This window comes from Caloenas nicobarica, chromosome 28 (assembly GCF_036013445.1).
Source record: "Caloenas nicobarica isolate bCalNic1 chromosome 28, bCalNic1.hap1, whole genome shotgun sequence".
Lineage (NCBI taxonomy): Eukaryota > Metazoa > Chordata > Aves > Columbiformes > Columbidae > Caloenas > Caloenas nicobarica.
Genome location: NC_088272.1, coordinates 443,012 through 466,668, shown reverse-complemented (window position 1 = coordinate 466,668; position 23,657 = coordinate 443,012). Strand labels below are relative to the sequence as shown.

Sequence of the window (23,657 nt, the reverse complement as noted above, 5' to 3'; positions counted from 1 at the left end):
CCATTAAAAGCTCCGAACGAGCTCAAAATTACACCCAAATGCCCCCCAAATTACGGCTTTTTGGTTATAATTTGGTTATAATCTTTGTAATTCACCATTTTTGAGGGATTTCGCGTCAAAATTGCGACTAAACCCTCTCAAAATTGAAGTTTTTAACCCCCAAGTAGCTCCAAATTGCCTCCAAATCCCCCCAAAAGGGGCATTTTTGGTTCGTTAAAAGGAAATAAAACCATAACGAACCCTTGTTGAGGAAATCGGGGTCAAAGCTGAGGCAAAATTCACAGGTTTAAACCAAAAAAAAATGATGGGAAAACGGCACCAAATTCCCCCCAAAATTGAAAAAAAAGGCAAAAAATAAAAATTAATCGACCGACGTGGGAGGAAATGGGGGAAAATTGGGACGGAACCCTCAAAAAAACCCCAGTTTTAACCCCCAAACCGACCCCAAAATTGACTTTTTTTGGTCGTAAAAGGCCCCAAGGAATGTTAATTGGGGATTCCGGGGGGAAATTTGGGGCAAAACCACCTCAGGAAATTCGCCTTAATGCGCTAAATTTGACTTCAAACGAGGCCCAGGTCCCCTATAGCCCCTCTATAGGTCCCTCAAACCCCCTATAGGCCCCTATATGGCCCCTCTATAGGTGCCTATGGGTGCTTATATCCCCCCATAGGTCCCTATGGGATCCTATAGGCCCCTATATGTCCCCTTAGGCCCCTCTATAGGTCCCTATATGCCCCTATAGATCTCTCTATCCCCCAATACGTCCCTCTATGGGTCCCTATAGACTCGTATATCTCCCGTATATATCTCTATATGTTCCTATAGATCCCTATATCCCCCACATAGACCTCTATATGTTCCCTTAGGCCCCTCTATAGGTCCCTATATCCCCCCAAGGCTCCTCTATAGGTCCCTATAAGCCCCTATATCCCCCCATATGACCCCTAAGGCCCCCCTATAGCTCCCTATATGTCCCCTTAGGCCCCTCTATGCTCCCTATATGCTCTTATGTCCCCCCATATGTCCCTACATCTCCCCATATCCCCCTATAAGCCCCTCTATATGCCCCTATATCCTTCCATATACCTCTATACGTCCCGTAAGGCCGCTCTATAGGTCCCTATATCCCCCCAAGGCCCCTCTATAGGTCTCTATAAGCTCTGTATGTCCCTATATCCCCCCACACCCCCCCTACAGGCCCCTCTATAGGTCCCTATATGCCCCTATATCCTCCTATATGTCTCCTAAGGCCCCTCTAAGCCCTATATCCCCCTGTATGTCCTTATAACCCCCCATATCCTCCCTATAGGCCCCTCTATAGGCCCCTATATCCTCCTATATGTCCCCTAAGGCCCCTCTATAGCTCCCTATATGCACCTACATCCTCCTATATGCCCCTATATGTCCCCTAAGGCCCCTCTATAGGTCCCCATACCCCCCTATAGGTCCCTCTATCCCCCCATACGTCCCTCTATGGGTCCCTCTGGGCCCCTATACGTCCCCGACGGCCGCTCTATCCCCCCCATAGGCCCCTATATCCCCCTATAGGTCCCTATACCCCCCCCCCCGGGCGTCGCCGCCGATGGCGTCGCCGCCGATGACGTCACGGCCGCTGACGTACCCGCCGGTGACGTCCCCGCCGCGTCACGCGCCCCCCGCGGACGGCGCCGCTCTTGCCCGCCCGGCGGACGCCGCCTCTACTCCTCCCGCTTCCGCCCGCGGCGGCCACGCCCCCTCGCTTCCGGCGGCGCTCCGCACCCCCGCGTCTCACGCCTCCACCCCTCCTCAAATCGACGCTCTAGCTCGGTCCTCCAACCCCGCTCCGCGATCCTCACGCCCCCCTCCACCAGCCGTCAGCCCCAAAATTAACTGGGGAGGGGGGCACAATGGCCCCCCCTCCCCGCCCCTTCTTCCCGCTCCCACTCGCGTTCTCCTCGCCCCCCACCCCGGGCGGCGAGCCGGCCGCCGTCTCTATGGTGACAGCGCGGGGTGGGCGGTGACATGGCGGCGGGGGAGGCGGGACTTCCGGTCGGCGGGACTTCCGGTCGGCGGGGGGAGCGGAGCCATGGAGGTGAATTCGGGGCGATTTGTGGCGAATTCGGGGCGATTTGTGGCGAATTCGGGGCGATTCCGGCGGGATTCGGGGCTGGGGGGGCGGCCCTGAGCGGGGTCGGGGGTTGGGAGGGGGATTTGGGGCGTTTTGGGGCAGCCGGGAGGGGGATGTTGGGGGGGGGGTTGTCGTGACAGGAATTTGCGGCTTTTAAAGGGAATTTGGGGCTGGGGGGGATCCCAGGGGGAGAATTTGGGGGGTTTTGGTGGGATTTGGGTGTTTCGGGGGGAATTTGGGGCTTTTGGGGGGAAATTTGGGTCTCGGGGGGGGATCCCATGAGGAGAATTTGGGGGTTTTTGGTGGAATTTGGGTGTTTTGGGGGGAATTCGGGGCTTTTGGGGGGAATTTGGGGCTTTTGGGGGGAAATTTGGGTCTCGGGGGGGATCCCATGAGGAGAATTTGGGTTTTCTTGGTGGAATTTGGGTGTTTTGGGGGGAATTTGGGTGTTTTGGGGGTAATTTGGGGCTTTTGGGGGGAAATTTGGGTCTTGGGGGGGGATCCCATGAGGAGAATTTGGGTTTTTTTGGTGGAATTTGGGTGTTTTGGGGGGAATTTGGGGCTTTTGGGGGGAAATTTGGGTCTCGGGGGGGGATCCCATGAGGAGAATTTGGGGTTTTTTGGTGGAATTTGGGTGTTTCGCGGGGAACTTGAATATTTTGGGGGAGAAATTTGGGGATGGGGGGATCGCATGAGGAGAATTTGGGCTTTTTTGGGTGGGATTTAGGTGTTTTGGGGGGAATTTGGGGCTTTTGGGGAGGATTTGGGGCTTTTGGGGGGAAATTTGGGTCTTGGGGGGGGATCCCATGAGGAGAATTTGGGTTTTTTTGGGTGGAATTTTGATTTTTGGGGGTTTTCTCCTCCAGTTCCCCGGGGGCAGCGACAACTATTTGGCCATCACGGGGGCGGCTCATCCCTTCCTGACGGGCGCCGAGGTAAGAAACCCCAAAACCCCCCGAATTTGGGGGTTAAAAATGCCTGAAAACGGCCTCAAATCGATTTCCTTAAAATTAAAAAAAATTAAAACTTAATATTTTTACGTTTGGGGGGCGTTCACGGCATGGGGAGCGTGGTCAAAGCGCAACAGGAAACCCGCAGAAATTCAAATCGTGAAGTTAAAAATGCGCATGAACGGTCCGAAATGATTTAATTTACATCTTAAAAAATTTAATATTTTAATGCTTTTAATGTATTTAGATTCTAGTATTTAATGTTATTTCTTTAATACGCGTTAATGAGTTGAAAAATGTTCTGAAAACCACTGGAAAACTCAACAAAAATTCAAATTATGAGGTTAATTTTTTTTTTTCAGTGTCAAGTTGCCTACTTTAAAAATTATTATTTTTATTTTATCATTATTATTTTTATTTTTAGGAGTCTTGATGTGGTTGACAGTGTGGTCAAAACCAACAAAAAATCCTCAAAAATCCAAATTATAAAGTTAAAATTTTAAAAAAATAGTGTCAAATTGCCTATTTTAAAATTTTAAAATTTTAAAAATCAATGTTTTTATATTCAGGGGTGTTAACGTGGTTGGCGACGTGGTCAAAAACACGATAAAACCCCCACGAAACTTCAAATTACAAGGCTAGAAATGGCTGGAAACGGCCTCAAATCAATTTCCTTAAAATTTCAAAAATTAAAATTTACTATTTTTAGTTTCGGGGGGGGGGGGTGTTGAGAAGCGCTCAACAACAACAAAAAAAAAAAAAAAACGCAGAAAAGTCCAAATCGTAGGCGTCGAACCGGCGTCCGGATCACGGCATTTCGCCGGGGGGCGGAAGCTTGAAGTTTCGCGGGGGGAATTTGAAATTTCGCGGGGAAAATTTGAAATTTCGCGGGGAAAATTTGAAATTTCGCGGGGAAAATTTGAGAATTTCAAAATTTTTGCGTTTTTTCCCCCCCCCCAGACTTTCCACACGCCCAGCCTGGGCGACGAGGAGTTCGAGCTGCCGCCCATCGCGCTGGAGCCCGACCCCGAGGTGGTGGCGCATCTGGAGGATTTGGGGGAGCCCCCCCCGGGCCCCTCCCCCTTCCCGCCCCCCCCGCAGCCCCACCCCCCGCACGGCGCCCCCTACGGGGTGGGGGCGGCGCTGGAGCTGCCGGTGGCCATGATGGAACCGCTGGCGAGTCCGCGGCGAAAAACGGGCCGAAAACTGGGGGGCTGGGGGCTTTGGGGGGAAATCGGGGCGTTTTGGGGGGAAATTGGGGCATTTTGGGGGTAAATTGGGGTTTTTTGAGGGGGAAGTGGGGGCGTTTTGAGGAAAATGTGGGGTTTTTGAGGGGAAATTGGGGCGTTTTGGGGGGAAATTGGGGCGTTTTGGGGGGAAAATGGGGTTTTTTGAGGGGGAAGTGGGGGCGTTTTGGGGGAAATTTGGGGTGTTTTGGGGGAAAATGGGGGAAATTGGGGCGTTTTGGGGGGAAATTGGGGCGTTTCAGGGGGAAAATGGGGGTTTTTGAGGGGAATTTGGGGTGTTTTGGGGGAAAATGGGGGAAATTGGGGCGTTTTGGGGGGAAATTGGGGCGTTTCGGGGGGAAAATGGGGTTTTTTGAGGGGGAAGTGGGGGCATTTTGAGGAAAATTTGGGGTTTTTGAGGGGAAATTGGGGCGTTTTGAGGGGAAATTGGGGGAAATCGGGGCGTTTTGGGGGGAAAATGGGGTTTTTTGAGGGGGAAGTGGGGGCGTTTTGGGGGAAATTTGGGGTGTTTTGGGGGAAAATGGGGGAAATTGGAGCGTTTTGGGGGAAATCGGGGTGTTTTGGGGGGAAATTGGGGCATTTTGAGGAAAATTGGGGTGTAATCAGGGAGAAATTGGGGCGTTTCGGGGGGAAACTGAGGTTTTGTGATGGGAAAATTGGGCGTTTTGAGGAAAATTGGGGCGTTTGGGGGGAAAATGGGGGTTTTTTGAGGGGGAAGTGGGGGCGTTTTGAGGAAAATTTGGGGTTTTTGAGGGGAAATTTGGGGTGTTTTGGGGGAAAATGGGGGAAATCGGGGTGTTTTGGGGGGAAAATGGGGTTTTTTGAGGGGGAAGCGGGGGCGTTTTGGGGGAAATTTGGGGTGTTTTGGGGGAAAATGGGGGAAGTTGGAGCGTTTTGGGGGAAATCGAGGTGTTTTGGGGGGAAATTGGGGCATTTTGAGGAAAATTGGGGTGTAATCAGGGAGAAATTGGGGCGTTTCGGGGGGAAACTGAGGTTTTGTGATGGGAAAATTGGGCGTTTTGAGGAAAATTGGGGCGTTTTGGGTGGAAAATGGGGGTTTTTTGAGGGGGAAGTGGGGGCGTTTTGAGGAAAATGTGGGGTTTTTGAGGGGAAATTGGGGCGTTTTGGGGGGAAATTGGGGGAAATCTGGGTGTTTTGGGGGAAATTGGGGCGTTTTGGGGGGAAAATGGGGTTTTTTGAGGGGGAAGTGGGGGCATTTTGAGGAAAATTTGGGGTTTTTGAGGGGAAATTGGGGCGTTTTGGGGGGAAATTGCAGCGTTTTGGAGGGAAATTGGGGCATTTTGAGGAAAATTGGGGTGTAATCAGGGAGAAATTGGGGTGTTTCGGGGGAAACTGAGGTTTTGTGATGGGAAAATTGGGCGTTTTGAGGAAAATTGGGGCGTTTCGGGGGAAAATGGGGTTTTTTTGAGGGGGAAGTGGGGGCATTTTGAGGAAAATTTGGGGGTTTTGAGAGGGAAATTGGGGGCGTTTTGGGGAAAATTTGGGGTGTCTTGGGCGAAAATTGGCTCGTTTTAGGGAAAATTTGAGTGTTTTGAGGAAAATTGGGATGTTTTGGGGAAATCGAGGCATTTTGACGAAAATTGGGGCGTAATTGGGGAGAAATTGGGGCATTTCGGGGGGAAACAGGTTTTTTTGTTGGGAAATTGGGGCGTTTCGGGGGGAAATTGGGGCATTTTGAGGGGAAATTGGGGCATTTTGAGGGGGAAGTGGGGGCATTTTGAGGAAAATTTGGGTTTTTTGAGGGGAAATTGAGGCGTTTTGGGGGGAAATTGGGGGAAATCGGGGCGTTTTGGGGGGAAATTGGGGCATTTTGGGGAGAAAATGGGTTTTTTTGAGGGGGAAGTGGGGGCGTTTTGAGGAAAATGTGGGGTTTTTGAGGGGAAATTGGGGCGTTTTGGGGGGAAATTGGGGGAAATCGGGGCGTTTTGGGGGGAAATTGGGGCATTTTGGGGGGAAAATGGGGTTTTTTGAGGGGGAAGTGGGGGCATTTTGAGGAAAATGTGGGGTTTTTGAGGGGAAATTGGGGCGTTTTGGGGGGAAATTGGGGGAAATCGGGGCATTTTGGGGGGAAATTGGGGCATTTTGAGGAAAATTGGGGTGTAATCAGGGAGAAATTGGGGCGTTTCGGGGGGAAACTGAGGTTTTGTGATGGGAAAATTGGGCGTTTTGAGGAAAATTGGGGCGTTTCGGGGGGAAAATGGGGGTTTTTTTGAGGGGGAGGTGGGGGCGTTTTGAGGAAAAATTGGGGTTTTTGAGGGGAAATTGGGGGAAATCGGGGCGTTTTGGGGGGAAATTGGGGCGTTTTGGGGGAAAATTGGGGTTTTTTGAGGGGGAAGTGGGGGCATTTTGAGGAAAATTTGGGTTTTTTGAGGGGAAATTGAGGCGTTTTGGGGGGAAATTGGGGCGTTTTGGGGGGAAATTGGGGTTTTTTGAGGGGGAAGTGGGGGCGTTTTGAGGAAAATGTGGGGTTTTTGAGGGGAAATTGGGGCGTTTTGGGGGAAATTGGGGCGTTTTGGGGGGAAAATGGGGTTTTTTTGCGGGGGAAGTGGGGGCATTTTGAGGAAAATTTGGGTTTTTTGAGAGGGAAATTTGGGGCATTTTGGGGAAAATTTGGGGTGTTTTGGGGGAAAATTGGCTCGTTTTAGGGAAAATTTGAGTGTTTTGAGGAAAATTGGGATGTTTTGGGGAAATCGAGGCATTTTGAGGAAAATTGGGGCGTAATCGGGGAGAAATTGGGGCATTTCGGGGGGAAACTGAGGTTTTGTGATGGGAAAATGGGGCGTTTTGAGGAAAATTGGGGCGTTTCAGGGGGAAAACAGGGAAAATTGGGGGGATATTGGGGCATTTGGGGGGGAAAAGGGGGCGTTTTGAGGAGAATTGGGGCATTTCGGGGGGAAACGGGGGCGTTTTGAGGACAGTTGGGGCGCTTTCAGGGTGGAAAAGGGCGTTCTGGGGGTTCCTAAAGGGCTTTTTGGGGCAATAACGGGTCGTTTTGGGGTGTCCCCCCAGGAGCTGGAGCCGTTCAGCGCCCCGCCCCCCGTCACCATCGACGTCCCCATTGGCTCCCTGAGCCCGGGGGGGCTGCTGGGCCCCGCCCACCTCACCACCATCGACCAATCGGAGCTCAGCTCCCAGCTGGGGCTCAGCCTGGGGGGGGCGGGGCCGGCGGGGGCGGGGCCTGCGGGGGCTCCGCCCACCCTGGCCACGCCGCCCGCCGCCCCCTCCCCCGAGCGGCAGCTCTCGCCGCCGCCCTCCCCCCCCGGGACCCCCCCGGACGAGCTGGTGAGTTGGGGGCCGTTCTCACCCCCGCTTCCTAAAGACCGCTCTGAATCCCGTTCAATTGGCCAAATTTCCGTGGATTTTCTGAGCTTCCAAAGGTTTTCCGAGCGCTCGTGACATTTCGGAGGCTTCCCCAAGTTTTCAAACAACATTTCTCGACAGTCTCTGAAGTTTTCTAGAGCTTTTAAAAATTTCCAAATTTCCTAAAATTTTTTCCTCGCCTAGTTTTCTCATTTCCGCTACATCTCGAAAGTTCTCTGCAATCTTCCAAATTTCTCAAAGTTTTCTAGTTTTCTCAATTCTAGTGTATTTCCCGCTTTGTGAATTTTTAGAGATGTTCTAGCTCTGTAAATTTTTGTAGATCTGAAATTTTAAAAGCTTTTGAAATTTCTTAGCCTTCTAAATGTATCCTTCTATGTATTTCTAATACACGCGTTTCTAGTATACGTGAATTATGTGAAGTTTTAGCCTGCAAATTTTTGTCAATATTTGTCAGTTTTTCTACATCTGAGCGTCTCCAAATTTTCCATTTTATTCTAAAATTTTGCAAATTTTCTAGATTTTGTAAATTTCCAACTTTTTGCATGCTTGGGTGAATTTTGTAGTTTTTTGGTAAATTTTCTTATATCTAAAATTTTGAGGTTTTTGAAAATTCCTCAAAATTCCCAAGTCTGTAAAATTCTAAGAAATTCTTCAAAATTTCCAAGTTTTTAAAATTCTAAGAAATTCTCCAAAATTTCAACATTATCAAATTTTTTCAAAATAGCTGAAATTTTTTAATTTTGGGGATGTTTAAAATTTTGAAAGTTTGAAATGTTCCTGAGATTTTATTTATTATCTAACTTCTGTAATTTTCTGTAAGTTTCTTCAACTTTTGGTGAATCCTTTGTAAATTTCCTATATCTTCTAAAATTTTTGAAAATCCTTCAAAGCTTCCAAGAGTTTTCAAAATTCTAAACGCTTTCCCAAAATTTCAAAATTTCAAAAATTTTGAATTTTTTTGAAAATATTTAAAATTTTGAAATTTTCAAATTTTTCCTAAAAATTTCCGAATTTTCTCTTTGCTTCCCCCCCCTTGCAGGCGGCCGCCCCCAAACCCTCCCCGCCGTCCCTCCCCGCCCCCCCGGCCCCGGCGCCGCCCCCCAAGAAACCCGCCAAGAAGCCCAAGAAGAAGAAGGACCCGAACGAGCCGCAGAAACCGGTGTCGGCCTACGCCCTGTTCTTCCGCGACACCCAGGCCGCCATCAAGGGCCAGAACCCCAACGCCACCTTCGGGGAAGTGTCCAAGATCGTGGCCTCCATGTGGGACAGTCTGGGCGAGGAGCAGAAGCAGGTGGGGGAGGCCTCGAAATGGCCAGTTTTGGGGTCTCGAGGCGGCGGGCAGCCCTCGGAACGGTGCCAGCGCCGGCGCTTTGGGGCATTATTTGTCCGTTTCCCCCCGTTTTTCCAGGTGTACAAGCGCAAGACGGAGGCGGCCAAGCAGGAATACCTGCGGGCGCTCGAGGCCTATCGCGCCGTGCAGGTCCGAATTTGGGCCTTTTCCCCCTTTTTCAGCCTCTTTCCCCTTTTCACACGTTTTCCTCCTTCCTTCAACCTGGTTCTTTAAACCCCGCCCCTTTTTCCTTAGCCACGCCCCCCATTTTAACACTGTGATTTAGTTACCCCGCCCCTTTTCCTTAACCCCGCCCCTTCAGTCCCCATAGAGCCCATTAGACTTCAACCCCGCCCCCTTTCCCTTAGCCCCGCCCCTTCCCAGTCTCCATAGATTCCCATTATATTTTAACTCCACTTATATTTAGCCCCGCCCCCTTTCCCTTAACCCCGCCCCTTCCCAGTCTCCATAGAGCCCTATTATATTTTAACCTCGCCCCTTTTCCCTTAGCCCTGCCCCTTTTCCCTTAGCCCCGCCCCTTCCCCATCTCCATACACCTCCATTATCTTTTAACCCCACCCCTTTTCCCTTAGCCCCGACCCTTTCCCTTAACCCCGCCCCTTCCCCATCTCCATACACCTCCATTATCTTTTAACCCCGCCCCTTTTCCCTTAGCCCCGCCCCTTTTCCTTAACCCCGCCCCTTCCCAGTCTCCATAGAGCCCATTATATTTTAGCCCCGCCCCTTTCCCTTAGCCCCGCCCCTTCAGTCTCCATAGAACCCCATTATAATTTAGCCCTGCCCCTTTCCCTTAGCCCCGCCCCTTTCCCTTAACCCCGCCCCTTCCCAGTCTCCATAGAGCCCATTATATTTTAACCCCGCCCCTTTCCCTTAGCCCCGCCCCTTTCCCTTAGCCCCGCCCCTTCAGTCTCCATAGAACCCCATTATAATTTAGCCCCGCCCCTTTTCCTTAGCCCCGCCCCTTCCCAGCCTCCATAGATTCTCCATTATACTTTAACTCCACCTATATTTTAACCCCGCCCCTTTCCCTTAGCCCCGCCCCTTTCCCTTAGCCCCGCCCCTTCCCAGCCTCCATAGATTCTCCATTATACTTTAACTCCGCCTATATTTTAACCCCGCCCCTTTCCCTTAGCCCCGCCCCTTTCCCTTAGCCCCGCCCCTTCAGTCTCCATAGAGCCCCATTATCTTTTAACCCCGCCCCTTGCCCTTAGCCCCGCCCCTTCCCCATCTCCATGGAAACCCCATTAAACTTCACTCCCGCCCCCCCATCTAAGCCCCTCCCCCTCTTTTCCAGACCTCGGCGGAGCCTCCGGACCCCGACCCCGCCCCTCCCCCCGCCTCCCCGGACCCCCCCCCGCCGCCCCCTCCCCCCATCACCAAAATCCTCATTTCCAAGCAGATTCTGTCCCCGTCCCTCACCGTCTCGTCCCCCGGCGGGGTGGTGACGGTGATTCCCGCCACCGTGGTGACGGCGCGGGGGGGCGGGGGGGCGCCCCAAATCGTCACCCGCTCCCTCCTGCAGCCCCCCCCGCTGCAGCAAATGCCACCCCCCCCCCAGCAGCCCCCCGCCCAGGTCACCGTCCTGCAGCCGCCCCCCCCGCTGCAGGCCATGCAGACCCCCCCCCCCGCCCCCGCCGCGCCCCCCAAAATCCACCAGCCCCCCCCGCCCCCCCTGCACATCAAGATCCTGCCCCCTCCCCCCCTGCAAATCCAGCCCCTGCGCCTGGAGGTGGCGCCGGGGGGGCCGGGGGACGCGGGGACCCCCCCCGCGACGCCCCAAAACGGCGACGGCGCCGCCGAGCACGTGGACATGGTGGCGGGGGACGTGGTGCCCGAGGTGCGTGCGCGGTGGGGAAAATTCCGGGGGTTTCGGGGCCGGGGGGCGGGAGGGGGGGGCTGGGGGGGGGAATGCCGAAAGCGGTGAGGAACTCTGGGGGGGTGGGAGAGGATTTTGGGGGGTTTCGAGGGGATTTAGGGGGCGGAAATGCCCAAAGTGATGAGAGAGACTCTTGGGGGTGTGGGGAGATTTTGGGGGGTTTTGAGGGGATTTGGGCGGAATTTGGGGAGATTTGGGGGCAGAAATGCCAAAAATGATAAGAGAGACTCTTGGGGGTGTGGGAGAGGATTTTGGGGGATTTTGAGGGGATTTGGGCGGAATTTGGGGAGATTTGGGGGGAGAAATGCCAAAAATGATGAGAAACTCTTGGGGGTGTGGGAGAGGATTTTGGGGGGTTTTGAGGGGATTTGGGCGGAATTTGGGGGGGAAACGCCAAAAATGATGAGAAATAATCTTGGAGGAGTAGGGGGAGGTTTTTGGGGGGTTTTGAGAGGATTTTGGGGGGTTTCGAGGGGATTTAGGGGGCAGAAATGCCCAAAATGATGAGAGAGACTCTTGGGGGTGTGGGGAGATTTTGGGGGGGGTTGAGGGGATTTTGGGGTGGGGTGAACCCTAGAAACGCTGCCAAAGATCCTCAGAGGGAGGTAGGAGAATTTGGGGAGATTTTCAGGAGTTTTTTGAGGGAATTTTGGTGGGGTGGGGCGGGGGGAGGGGCTGAGGGGATTTGGAGCATTTTGGGGAGACTTTGAGTGAATTTTGGGGGAAAAAAAAACCCTCGAAAATTATGTCAAAGAGCCTCAGGGTGAACTGGTGGAAGATTTTTTTGGGGGGGTTTGAGTAGATTTGGGGGCTGAACCCCCAAAATTGATACTTCACCCCCCCAGAGCGCAATCAGTGCGGTTTGGCAGGAAGAAATTGAGCCAATTAATTATTTTGCCTCCTAAAACCCCCATTTCCCCCCCAAACCCCCCATTTCTACCCCAAAAACTCCATTTCCACCCCAAAACCCCCTTTAGGGCAATGGGCCGTACCATTCCACTCGGGGAGGGGGGGACGTGCTCAAAACCCCATTTTTAACGCAAAAAAACCACCCCAATCCGAGCACTTTACCGCCGCTTTCACCCCGAGGGGGATCAAAGCACCCGCGTGGCGTTACAATTTGGGGGACTAACACTAAAAAACGGCTTTTTTTTGGGGGGGTGGAAGGTGGAGTCGCCCCCCCCCATGGCGGTGGAGTTGGTGGAGTCCCCGCCGCGGCCCCGCTGCGTCCGCCTGGGCTGCGACAACGCGCCGGTCGCCAGCGCCGACTGGGACGAGGAATACTGCAGCAGCGAGTGCCTCGTCAAGCACTGCAGGTACCCCGCAACTCACACCGGGCGCCCCCGAAACCCCCCCGCCGCAAAAAACCCCGTTTTTATACTCAAAACCGCTCATTTCGCGCTTTTTTTCCACGCCCCCCCCCCCCCCCCGCCCCGTACAGGGACGTTTTCCTGGCCTGGCTGGCGGCGCGCAACGCCGTGGTGTTCGTCAAATAAAACGCTTTTTCCTGCTAAACCGCGCGGTTTGGGGGCGGTTCTCCACATTTTGAGGGGTTTTGAGGGGGTTACTCCACATTTTGGGGGGGGGTCTCCACATTTTGAGGGGGGTTCTCCACATTTTGAGGGAGTTCTCCACATTTTGAGGGAGGTTCTCCACATTTTGAGGGGGTTCTCCACATTTTGAGGGGGTTCTCCACATTTTGAGGGGGTTTTGCCACATTTTGAGGGGGTTACTCCACATTTTGAGGGGGGTTCTCCACATTTTGAGGGGGTTACTCCACATTTTGAGGGGGGTTCTCCACATTTTGAGGGGGGTTCTCCACATTTTGAGGGGGTTACTCCACATTTTGAGGGGGGTTCTCCACATTTTGAGGGGGGTTCTCCACATTTTGAGGGGGTTACCCCACATTTTGAGGGGGTTACCCCACATTTTGAGGGGGTTACCCCACATTTTGAGGGGGTTACCCCACATTTTGAGGCGGGTTCTCCACATTTTGAGGGGGGTTCTCCACATTTTGAGGGGGGTTCTCCACATTTTGAGGGGGTTACTCCACATTTTGAGGGGTTTCACCACATTTTGAGGGGGTTACCCCACATTTTGAGGGGGTTACCCCACATTTTGAGGGGTTTCACCACATTTTGAGGGGGTTCTCCACATTTTGAGGGGGTTTTGCCACATTTTGAGGGAGTTCTCCACAGTTTGAGGGGGGTTCTCCACAGTTTGAGGGGGGTTCTCCACATTTTGAGGGGGGTTCTCCACATTTTGAGGGGGTTACCCCACATTTTGAGGGGGGTTTCCGCGGAAAACGCGGCCGTTCGTTCCGTGTTTCGAGGGTTTTCCCCGTGTGCTGACAGTTTCTCTACGTTTTTCACAAGATTCCCCCAAATTTTGACACAATTCCCTCATATTTTGACACGTTTCGCCTTATTTTGACAGGACTCCCCTTATTTTGACACGTTCCGCCCAAATTTTGACACAATTCCCACCCAACTTGATACAATTCCCCAAATTTTGACACGATTCCCCCCCAAATTTTGACATGTTTTCCATTTTGACACGTTCCCCCCAAATTGTGACACGTTCCCCTCCATTTTGACATGATTCCCCCCAATTTTGGGGGATTTCCCCCCAAGCTTTGGGGTTTCCCCGAAATTGGGGCTTTTCTCCCCAAAACACACGTTTTGCACAGTTCTTTCTTAAAAAGGGTGGGGAGAGGATTTTTGGGGTGTTTTGGTGAGTTTTGGGGTCCCCCCCACTTTGCGCCAAAATTGGGGTGGTGGGTTCTCCCCTTTTTTACCTCGAAAATCCTTTTTCACCTCCAAAAAAATCCCCTTTTGCCTCAAAAATTACCCATTTTAACTCATAAATCTATTTTTTTACCTCAAAAAATGCTTTTTGCTTTCAAAAATCTCCTTGTTTACCTCAAAAATGCCTCTTTTACTCCCCAAATTCCACTTTTTCCCTGGAAAAAAATCCCCATTTTAAATTCAAAAAAACCCTCATTTTACTCCTCAGAATCCCTCGTTTTACCACAGAAAAAATCCCCCCTTTTACTCCCCAAATTCCACTTTTTCCCTCAAAAAATCCTTTTAATTTAGAAAAAGCCTCTTTTCCCCCTCATAAAACCCCGATTTTAGCTCATAAAACCCCCATTTTACCACAAAAAATTCCCCCATTTTAGCACAAAATAGCTTTTTACCTCATAAAATCCCGTATTTTACGACAGAAAATCCGTTTTACCTCATAAAATCCCCCATTTTACCACCAAAAATCCCCCATTTTACTCCAAATTCCACTTTTCCCCTCACAAAACTCCCATTTTTAATTCCAAACCCGCCTGTTTCCCCCCCAGAAACCAACTCGACGTCCCCCAAGTGCCAAAAAAACCCCATTTTCGGGTCTCCCGGGACTTTTATTCCCTCGACCCCCCCAAAATCTCCTCGTTTTACCTCAAAACAACTACATGTTTTTGGGTTTGGAGATGACGCCGTCGGGATAATGTTGCTTGAACTGGGCGACCACGTCGGGGTCCAGCAGGTGGATCCCGTCCAGCTGGTTCCCCAGAGTGATCCTGAAAACACCCCAAAAATCAGCCGAACCGCCCGGAACGCCCCGAAACCCCGCAAATTCGCCCCAAAATCCCCTACCAGTTGGGCTGGACGTTGTGGGGCCGCCCGAAAAGTTCGATTTTCCGCGTCCCCGGCGAGAGCCGCTCGATCATCCCGTAAATTTCGTCGGGTTTGTGGCTGGTGGAGCGAACCTGAGCGGAAAAAAAACCCCGAAAATCGACATTTTGGGGTCGTCTTGCGGCCGCTTTCCTGCCGTTTTCGGGCGGGCTTTTTAAGGCAAAAAAGGCGCTTTTTGGGACTGACCTCGGCCACGATGACGTCGCAGTCCAGGCCGCGGTTGAAGCCCTGGGGGTTCCCCTTCACCCCCACCTGCGGAATGTGGGTGATTTCACCCCGAAAATCCCCTTTTTCACCCCAAAACTCCGCCCCCTCCCCCCGTTGGGTTGGGATGCGGTTTGGGGGCATTTTCGGCTGTTTTGGGCACTACGGGGGGGGGCTGGAGATTTTGACGGGGGGGGGCGGGTTTATGTTTTGAGGGGGTTCAGTGGTTTGCGGGGGTCAGATTCGGGGTGAAATCCCTGAATTTTGGGGCGCTCCTTGGACCGTACCAACCGCTCGGTGGGGGGGAATTTTGGGGCATTTTACGGGCGTTTTGGGGGGGGATTTACGGGGTTTTTTGGCTCTGGGGGGTGGGGGATGTTGACGGGGGGGTCTGAGTGGGTGTTTTTGGGGCGAAACGAGGGGGTTTGGGGCACGTTACCAGGCAGTGCTCCTTGCCGTGGTTGAGCCAGTGGCCGGTGCGGCCGGTGCGGATGATGCGCTGCAGCTGGTTGGTTTTCACCCAAATTATCTCGTCCACGCGCTCGTAGCTGCCAAGGGCGGGACCCGGGGGCACGTTCGGGGCGAATTCGGGCGCTTTTGGGAGCGGGGGGGGCGGGGGGACACGCACACACCCCCAAAACTTACCCCCAGAGGTTGAGGCATTCGCGGCCCAGCTCCATGGCCCTGGGGGCGGAAACGGGGGGTCAGGGGGGAGCTGAGGGGTTTTTGGGGGGAAATAAATAAAAATCGCGAGGTTGCCGTGGCAACGGCTGCCATATTGACTCTGGGCGCTTCCCTCCCGTCTCCATGGCAACCGCCGCCATGTTGACTCCTGGCACTCCCACCCCATCTCCATGGCAACCGCCGCCATGTCGACTCCTGGCACTTCCTGCCACGGCAAGCGCCGCCGCCGCTCTGAGCGGCTCGGGGGATTTTTTTGGGGCGATTCGAAGGGGTTTTGGGTGGAGGCTCGACCTGCCGGTGACCCAGAGGAAGAGGAAGCCCTCGTCCTGCAGCACGGGGATGTTGAGGCGCCGCATCTCGTCGTCCGTCAGCGTCCCGTAGGGCAGCTCCATGTGGATGTCCCAGGGCGGGTCGGCCATGACCACGGCGAACTTGCCCAGGATCCGCACGTCCAGGTACCGGATGTCGCAGCAGATCCACTGCGGGGGCAAAGCGAGAACAAACACGGGGGGGGAATCCGTCACGGTCCGAGAAAAACAAAAAAAAATTAAAAAAATCAGCCAAAATTGAAAATTTTGACATTTTGAAAAATTTGAAAAATTTGAAATTTTGAAAATTTGAAATTTTGAAAATTGAAAATTTTGAAATTTCAAAACTTCGGTAATTTTGGCGTTGTGAGGACATTTTGAGCTAATTTTGGAATTTTGAGGAAATTTTGAAATCATACTGGAATTTTGAGGAAATTTTGAAATCATACCGGAATTTTGAGGAAAGTTTGAAATAAGTTTGAAATTGGGGAAATGTTGAAATTTTGACGCAGTTTTTAGAAACTAGGCAGAGCTTTAAAGTTTCCAATAATTTATTGAGAAATATGAGGAAGTTCTGAAAAATTCATGAAACTTGCGAAAACCTGGGATATTTGGAAAGTTTTCAAAATTGCATCAGAATTGCAGAATTTCATCAGAAACTCAAAAATTGCTCGGATCTTTCCGTATTCCCTCAAGCTTTCAGAATTTCATCAAAACTTTCAGATTTCATCTTTTCCAAAATTCCACCGAAATGTCAAGTTTTCCTCATCTTTTGAAATTGTGAAGCTTCAAAATTCTCTCAAGTTTTTCACATTCCATGAAATTATCTAAGTTTCATCCAATTTTCAGAATTCCCTTAAGCTTTCAAGATTTCATCAGAACTTCAAGATCTCGCCTTTCCCAAAATTTCAAGTTTTCCTTATATTTCAAAATTGTATCATTTTCAAAATCTCAAAGCTTCAAAATTCTTTCACTTTCTCAAACACCAAACTCCCCGAAACACCATCAAATTTCCCAAGTTTCCCTGATCTTCCAAAACTGCACCAAAGCTTCCAAACCGCAACGTTGCAAAAACGCCAAGTTCCCAAAACGCCCAGTTTCGCGAGCAAACCCTGAAAACCCCCCAAATCCGTGTAAAAAACTGAAAAAGGGGAAAAAAAACCAGCAAATCTTCCCAAAACAAAATCATCGCCACACCGCCGGTCTGGAACCGCCGAGAAGGGGGGGTGCAAAGCCTGGAATTCTGAAGTGGGAATTTTGGAATTCTGAGGTGGGAACTTCGGAATTTCAGGTGGGAATTTTGACGCGGGAATTTTGGAATTTGAGGTGGGAATTTTGTAGTGGGAAATTTGGAATTTCCAGCGGGAATTTTGGAATTTTGAGGAGGGAATTTTGGAATTTTCAGGTGGGAATTTTGCGGCGGGAACTTTGGAATTTCCTGCGGGAATTTTGGTATTTTGTGGTGGGAATTTTGGAATTTCAGGTGGGAATTTTGAGGTGAGAATTTTGGAATTTGAGGTGGGAATTTTGTAGTGAGAATTTTGGAATTTCCAGCGGGAATTTTGGAATTTGAGGCAGGAATTTTGTAGTGGGAATTTTGGAATTTCCAGCGGGAATCTTGGAATTTTGAGGCGGGAATTTTGGAATTTGAGGCGGGAATTTTGAGGTGGGAATTTTGGAATTTGAGGTGGGAATTTTGGAATTTGAGGCGGGAATTTTGAGGTGGGAATTTTGGAATTTGAGGTGGGAATTTTGTAGTGGGAATTTTGGAATTTCCAGCGGTAATCTTGGAATTTTGCGGCGGGAATTTTGGAATTTCCAGCGGGAATTTTGGTATTTTGAGGCGGGAATTTTGGAATTTGAGGCGGGAGTTTTGAGATGGGAATTTTGGAATTTCAGGTGGGAATTTTGCAGTGGGAATTTTGGAATTGCCAGCGGGAATTTTGGTATTTTGAGGTGAGAATTTTGGAATTTGAGGTGGGAATTTTGAGGTGGGAATTTTGGAATTTCCAGCGGGAATTTTGGAGTTTTGCGGTGGGAATTTTGGAATTTGAGGCGGGAATTTTGTAGTGGGAATTTTGGAATTTCCAGCAGGAATCTTGGAATTTTGCGGCGGGAATTTTGGAATTTTGAGGTGGGAATTTTGGAATTTGAGGCGGGAATTTTGCAGCGGGATTTTTGGCATTTTGAGGTGGGAATTTTGGAATTTGAGGCGGGAATTTTGGAATTTGAGGCGGGAATTTTGGCATTTTGCGGCGGGAATTCTGGAACTCGCGCCGGGGTTTCGGTACCTGCGGGGGGAAGAGGCGGTCGGCGGCGGCGTCGCCGGGCGGGGCGGGCGGGAGGGGGCTGGGCGGGCCGGGCGGGGCCGCGCGGGGCGGCGAGAGCGGCCGCCCGTCGATCTCGTAGTGCACGTACTTGCAGGTGTCCATGTGGAAGCACGTGTTGAGGAACGAGCAGTCGCCCAGCGACTCGTCCGTGTGCTTGTTGATGATGCGCCTGCGGGGCACCAATCGGGGGATTCGGGGGGGAAATTGGGGAGTCGGGGGGGAAATCGGGGATTCGGGGGGGAAATCGGGGATTTCAGGGGGAGAAATCGGGAATTTGGGGGACAAATTGGGGATTTCAGGGGGGGAAATTGGGGATTTCAGGGGGGGAAATCGGGGATTTCGGGGGGGGAAATCGGGGATTTCAGGGGGGGGAATCGGGGATTCGGGGGGGAAATCGGGGATTTCAGGGGGGGAAATCGGGGATTTCAGGGGGGGAAATCGGGGATTTCAGGGGGGGAAATTGGGGATTTCAGGGGGGGGAATCGGGGATTTCAGGGGGGGGAATCGGGGATTTCAGGGGGGGAAAATCGGGGATTTCAGGGGGGAAAATCGGGGATTTCAGGGGGGGAAACTGGGGATTTCAGGGGGAAATTGGGGATTTGGGGGGGGGGAAATTGGGGATTCGGGGGGAGAAATCGGGAATTTGGGGGAGGAAATTGGGGATTTCAGGGGGGGAAATCGGGGATTTCAGGGGGAGAAATTGGGGACTCGGGGGGAAATTGGGGATATGGGGGGAAGATTGGGAATTTGGGGGAAAATTGGGAAACGGGGCAATTGAGGATTTGGAGGGGCATGGGGGGGAGAAATTGGGAAATTTGGAGCGGGGGGAATTGGGAAATCTGGGGGGAGAAACTGGGAAACCCAGGGGATAACCACGTATTTTGGGCTGAGAAAGCGAGGAATTTGCAGGGGAACCGCGTAATTTGGGGCGAGAAGGCGGGGAGGTCGCGGGAAGCGGGGCGCACCGGAAGTGCAGGCGGGCGCAGGGCCGCGCGGCGCCGCTGGCGCGCACGCACTCCTCCTTGGTGCCGTGGTCGCAGAACTCCTGCACCTGCGCGCGCCCGTGCGAGCGGAACTTCTCCACGATGGACTGCTCCTTGGCCGTGGTCGTGTTCAGCAGCTCCAGGATCTCCTGGCTCACCTGCGCGGGGCGGAAAAACGCGCGTTTCGGGGGCGGGAGAGCGAAGTTCCACGCGCTGAGGGATGCCCGGGGGTTTGCCGCCGTTTTTCTGAGGTAAAACTTGCTTTTTTTGTGGTGAGAACCCAAAATTTCACCGTCTTGAGGGAAGCCCAAGCGTCTTCCCACCGCTTTTCTGAGGTAAAACTTGCTTTTTTTGTGGTGAGAACGCAAAATTTCAGTGTCTTGAGGGACGCCCAAGCGTTTTCCCGCCATTTTTCTGAGATAAAAGTTGGTTTTTTTGTGGTGAGAACCCAAAATTTCAATGTTTTGACAGACACTCAACGGCTTTCCCGCCATTTTTCTGAGGTAAAACTTGCTTTTCTTGTGGTGAGAACCCAAACTTCCACATTTTGAGGAACAACCAAGGGCGTCCCTCAACATTTTTGAGGCAAAACCACCTTTTCCTTGCTATGGACCCCAAAATTCGGCATTTTGAGGAACAACTACGTGTATCCCTCAACATTTTTGAGGCAAAACGCTCTTTTTCCTTGATGGAATGTCAACATTCGGAGAAACAACCCACACCGTTCCTCCCCATTTTTGGCGGGAAACCACATTCTCCCTCGATTAAATCCCCAATTCTCCCCATTTTTGCCTCAAAACCCACCTTCTTCCCTGATACGAACCCCAAATTTCCACATTTTGAGGAACAACCAAGGGCGTCCCTCAACATTTTTGAGGCAAAACCACCTTTTCCTTGCTATGGACCCCAAAATTCGGCATTTTGAGGAACAACTACGTGTATCCCTCAACATTTTTGAGGCAAAACGCTCTTTTTCCTTGATGGAATGTCAACATTCGGAGAAACAACCCACACCGTTCCTCCCCATTTTTGGCGGGAAACCACATTCTCCCTCGATTAAATCCCCAATTCTCCCCATTTTTGCCTCAAAACCCACCTTCTTCCCTGATACGAACCCCAAATTTCCACATTTTGAGGAACAACCAAGGGCGTCCCTCAACATTTTTGAGGCAAAACCACCTTTTCCTTGCTATGGACCCCAAAATTCGGCATTTTGAGGAACAACTACGTGTATCCCTCAACATTTTTGAGGCAAAACCACCCTTTTCCTCGATGGAATCCCAACATTTCAACGCTTTCGGAAGCCACCTTCTCCCCCCGCAGAACCCCCAAATCCCCCCGTTTTCTCCTCGAAACCCCCAATTGCGGGCGCGCACCTTCTTGCTCTGCTGCTCCTTGGTGGACTGCTGGCTCAGCAGGCTCTCGATCTCCAGATCCACCTCGCTCGCCTGCTTCCTCCACTTCTTGGCCGCCTCCTTCCCCGCCTCCGTCTTGGCCGCCGCCTTGGCCGCCGCCTCCTCCTCGTCGCCGCGCCGCTTCCTGCCGTTTTTGGGCCGGAGCGCGGCGCTTTCCGCCCCGCCGCCCGTCATGGCCGCCAGCTTGGAGTGGTCGGCGAAGGTGACGACGGTGGCGGCGCCGTCCTGGAGCAGCCCCCGCTTGATTTCGATCAGCTCCTGCGCCGCGAATTTCTCCAGCAAACTCTCCACCTCGCGCTGCGGCGCGGGCGCCTCGACCTGCGCCGGAAGCGTCACAAGTTCCGCGCGTGAAAAACGACGCTTTGCGCGATTTCGGGGCGATTTGGCGTCGGTTTGGGGGCTTACGCTGGCGATGGAGCGACAAATGGCGGCGGAGTCGGCCGGCAGCGGCAGCGCCACGTCGGCCAATCGCAGCAGGAGCCGCCGCTCCAGGGCGGGGTCGGGGGGCGGGGCCTCGCCGGCCGAGGCTCCTGATTGGCCGGGGTGGGCGGCGGGGGCGGGGCTGGCCGGAGAGGGGGCGGGGCTGGCCGTGCGGGGCGGGGCCGGGTGGGCGGGGTCTGGGGGCAGAACAGGGCCTTGACCCCTGACCCCTCCTTAACCCCACGCCCTTCATTAGCTCGAAACCCCCCTAATTAGCCCTGACCCCCGTCACCCCCATTAACCCCCATCAGTCCTCATTACCCCCCTTATCCCCATTCACCCCCATTATCCCCATTCACCCCCATCAGTCCTCGTTACCCCCCTTATCTCCATTCACCCCCATTATCCCCATTCAATTCCATTATCCCCCATTATTCCCCCTTATCCCCATTAACCCCCATTGCCCCCCATTAGTCCTCGTTACCCCCCTTATCCCCATTCACCCCCATTATCCCCATTCGAACCCATTACCCCCATTATTCCCCCTTATCCCCATTAACCCCCTTATCCCCATTGATCCCTCTCATTGCCACTAATCCCATTGCCCCCATTGATCCCCCTTATCACCATTAACCCCATTACCCCATTGTCTCCCATTAACCCCCTTATTCCCCATTGTTCCCCACTGTCCCCCCTTAACCCCGTTGTCCCCCCTTATTCCCCATGACCCCCGTTGTCCCCCCTTAACCCCAGTAACTCCCCTTCTCCCCATTACCCCACTGTCCCCCACTGACCCCCATTAACCCACTTATTCCCCATTGTCCTCGTTAACCCCCATCAACCTCATTAATGTCCATTACCCCCATTGTCCCCATTAGCCCCCATTGTCCCCCTTAACCCCCATTGTCCCCATTAACCCCCATTGTCCCCATTATCCCCATTAACCCCCATTGTCCCCCTTAACCCCCATTGTCCCCCTTAACCCCATTAACCCCCATTGTCCCCCTTAACCCCCATTGTCCCCCTTAACCCCCTTAACCCCCATTGTGCCCCTTAACCCCCTTAACCCCCATTAACCCCCATTGTCCCCCTTAACCCCCATTGTCCCCCTTAACCCCATTAACCCCCATTGTCCCCCTTAACCCCATTAACCCCCATTGTCCCCCTTAACCCCCATTAACCCCCATTGTCCCCCTTATCCCCATTAACCCCCAGTGTCCCCATTAACCCCATTAACCCCCATTGTCCCCCTTAACCCCATTAACCCCCATTGTCCCCCTTAACCCCCATTGTCCCCCTTAACCCCATTAACCCCCATTGTCCCCCTTAACCCCCATTGTCCCCCTTAACCCCATTAACCCCCATTGTCCCCCTTAACCCCCATTGTCCCCCTTAACCCCATTAACCCCCATTGTCCCCCTTAACCCCCATTAACCCCCATTGTCCCCATTAACCCCCATTGTCCCCCTTAACCCCCATTAACCCCCATTGTCCCCCTTATCCCCATTAACCCCCAGTGTCCCCATTAACCCCATTAACCCCCATTGTCCCCATTAACCCCCATTGTCCCCCTTAACCCCATTAACCCCCATTGTCCCCCTTAACCCCCATTGTCCCCCTTAACCCCATTAACCCCCATTGTCCCCCTTAACCCCCATTGTCCCCCTTAACCCCATTAACCCCCATTGTCCCCCTTAACCCCCATTGTCCCCCTTAACCCCATTAACCCCCATTGTCCCCCTTAACCCCCATTGTCCCCCTTATCCCCATTAACCCCCATTGTCCCCCTTATCCCCCTTAAACCCCATTGTCCCCATTATCCCCCTTAACCCCCATTGTCCCCATTAACCCCCATTGTCCCCATTGTCCCCCTTAACCCCATTAACCCCCATTGTCCCCATTAACCCCCATTGTCCCCATTAACCCCCATTAACCCTCATTGTCCCCATTAACCCCCATTGTCCCCATTAACCCCATTAACCCCCATTGTCCCCATTAGCCCCCATTGTCCCCATTAACCCCCATTGTCCCCATTAACCCCCATTGTCCCCATTAACCCCATTAGCCCCCACTGTCCCCATTAACCCCATTAACCCCCATTGTCCCCATTAACCCCCACTGTCCCCATCAGCCCCCGTTGTCCCCGGTCACCCAGCGGCTCCATCTTCCGCCGCCGCTGCAGCCGCTCCCGCAGCGAGTCCAGCTGCTTCTTGTGCGCCTGGATGGAGCTCCAGGTGTCCGACATGGCTGCGGCGGCCCCGGGATCCGCGACCGGCCCCCGGGATCCGCGACCGGCCCCGGGATCCGCGACCCGGCCCCCGGGAACCGCGACCCGGCCCCCGGGATCCCCGAACCCGCCGCCGCCGCCGCCTGCTCCTCCTCCGAAGCCCCGCCGCCGGAACCGGAAGCAGCCGCGCCGGAAGGCGCCGCCTTTTTGAGTGCTGGCGCTCCGCCCCCCTCCTGGCTGAAGGCGAGCGGCGCCATTTTGAGTAGTGGCGCCCCCCCCGATCACCATGGCAACCGGCGCCATTTTGAGCGCTTTCCCGCGCGGTTGCCGTGGCAACCGCCGCCATCTTGCGGCCTGGTTCCCCAAAAGGACCAAAAAAAGCCCCAAAACAACCCTTTTTTCTATTATTTTAACCCGATTTTTTTTTTTTTTCTTCAGCAAATCATAGACGTGAGGCAGAGCGGGGGGGGGGGGGGGCGGGGAGGAAGCTTTTAATGGGCGACAGAGAGGGGGTTTTGGGGGAAAT

The 23,657-nt window shown here is 52.8% G+C and overlaps 3 protein-coding genes across 7 annotated transcripts in view; 1 reads left to right on the top strand and 2 right to left on the bottom strand.

The window, feature by feature from the left end:
• Positions 1 to 1,695, bottom strand: part of CHD8 (chromodomain helicase DNA binding protein 8) — a 38,131-nt gene extending 36,436 nt beyond the window's left edge. For all 3 annotated transcript variants that reach the window (XM_065653013.1, XM_065653014.1, XM_065653015.1), the window contains exon 1: positions 1,623 to 1,695. The gene's annotated coding sequence lies outside the window, so the exon portion shown is untranslated. The remainder of the gene's footprint in view (positions 1 to 1,622) is intronic.
• Positions 1,696 to 2,037: 342 nt separating this feature from the next.
• TOX4 (TOX high mobility group box family member 4) lies at positions 2,038 to 12,389 on the top strand. Its single transcript, XM_065653024.1, has 9 exons — positions 2,038 to 2,072; positions 2,975 to 3,043; positions 4,019 to 4,234; positions 7,336 to 7,608; positions 8,687 to 8,938; positions 9,056 to 9,127; positions 10,293 to 10,835; positions 12,042 to 12,190; positions 12,316 to 12,389. Exons 1-9 carry the CDS (start codon positions 2,067 to 2,069, stop codon positions 12,368 to 12,370), a joined length of 1,635 nt encoding a protein of 544 aa, XP_065509096.1. The 5' UTR covers positions 2,038 to 2,066; the 3' UTR covers positions 12,371 to 12,389.
• Positions 12,390 to 13,417: 1,028 nt separating this feature from the next.
• On the bottom strand, positions 13,418 to 23,243 carry METTL3 (methyltransferase 3, N6-adenosine-methyltransferase complex catalytic subunit). 3 transcript variants are annotated; one of them, XM_065653022.1, is made up of 12 exons: positions 23,056 to 23,243; positions 20,890 to 21,101; positions 20,446 to 20,802; positions 19,052 to 19,227; positions 18,048 to 18,255; positions 15,740 to 15,927; positions 15,410 to 15,448; positions 15,204 to 15,312; positions 14,747 to 14,812; positions 14,522 to 14,634; positions 14,324 to 14,445; positions 13,418 to 13,836 (listed from the first exon to the last, which is right to left on the bottom strand). In XM_065653022.1, the coding sequence occupies exons 1-11, from the start codon at positions 23,147 to 23,149 to the stop codon at positions 14,334 to 14,336; spliced, it is 1,674 nt and encodes a 557-aa protein (XP_065509094.1). In that variant the 5' UTR covers positions 23,150 to 23,243; the 3' UTR covers positions 13,418 to 13,836; positions 14,324 to 14,333. The 3 variants fall into 3 exon arrangements, with proteins under 3 accessions (XP_065509094.1, XP_065509095.1, XP_065509093.1); XM_065653023.1 differs by lacking the exon at positions 13,418 to 13,836 and adding an exon at positions 13,929 to 13,949; XM_065653021.1 differs by lacking the exon at positions 13,418 to 13,836 and having other exon boundaries at positions 14,202 to 14,445.
• Positions 23,244 to 23,657: the final 414 nt, after the last annotated feature.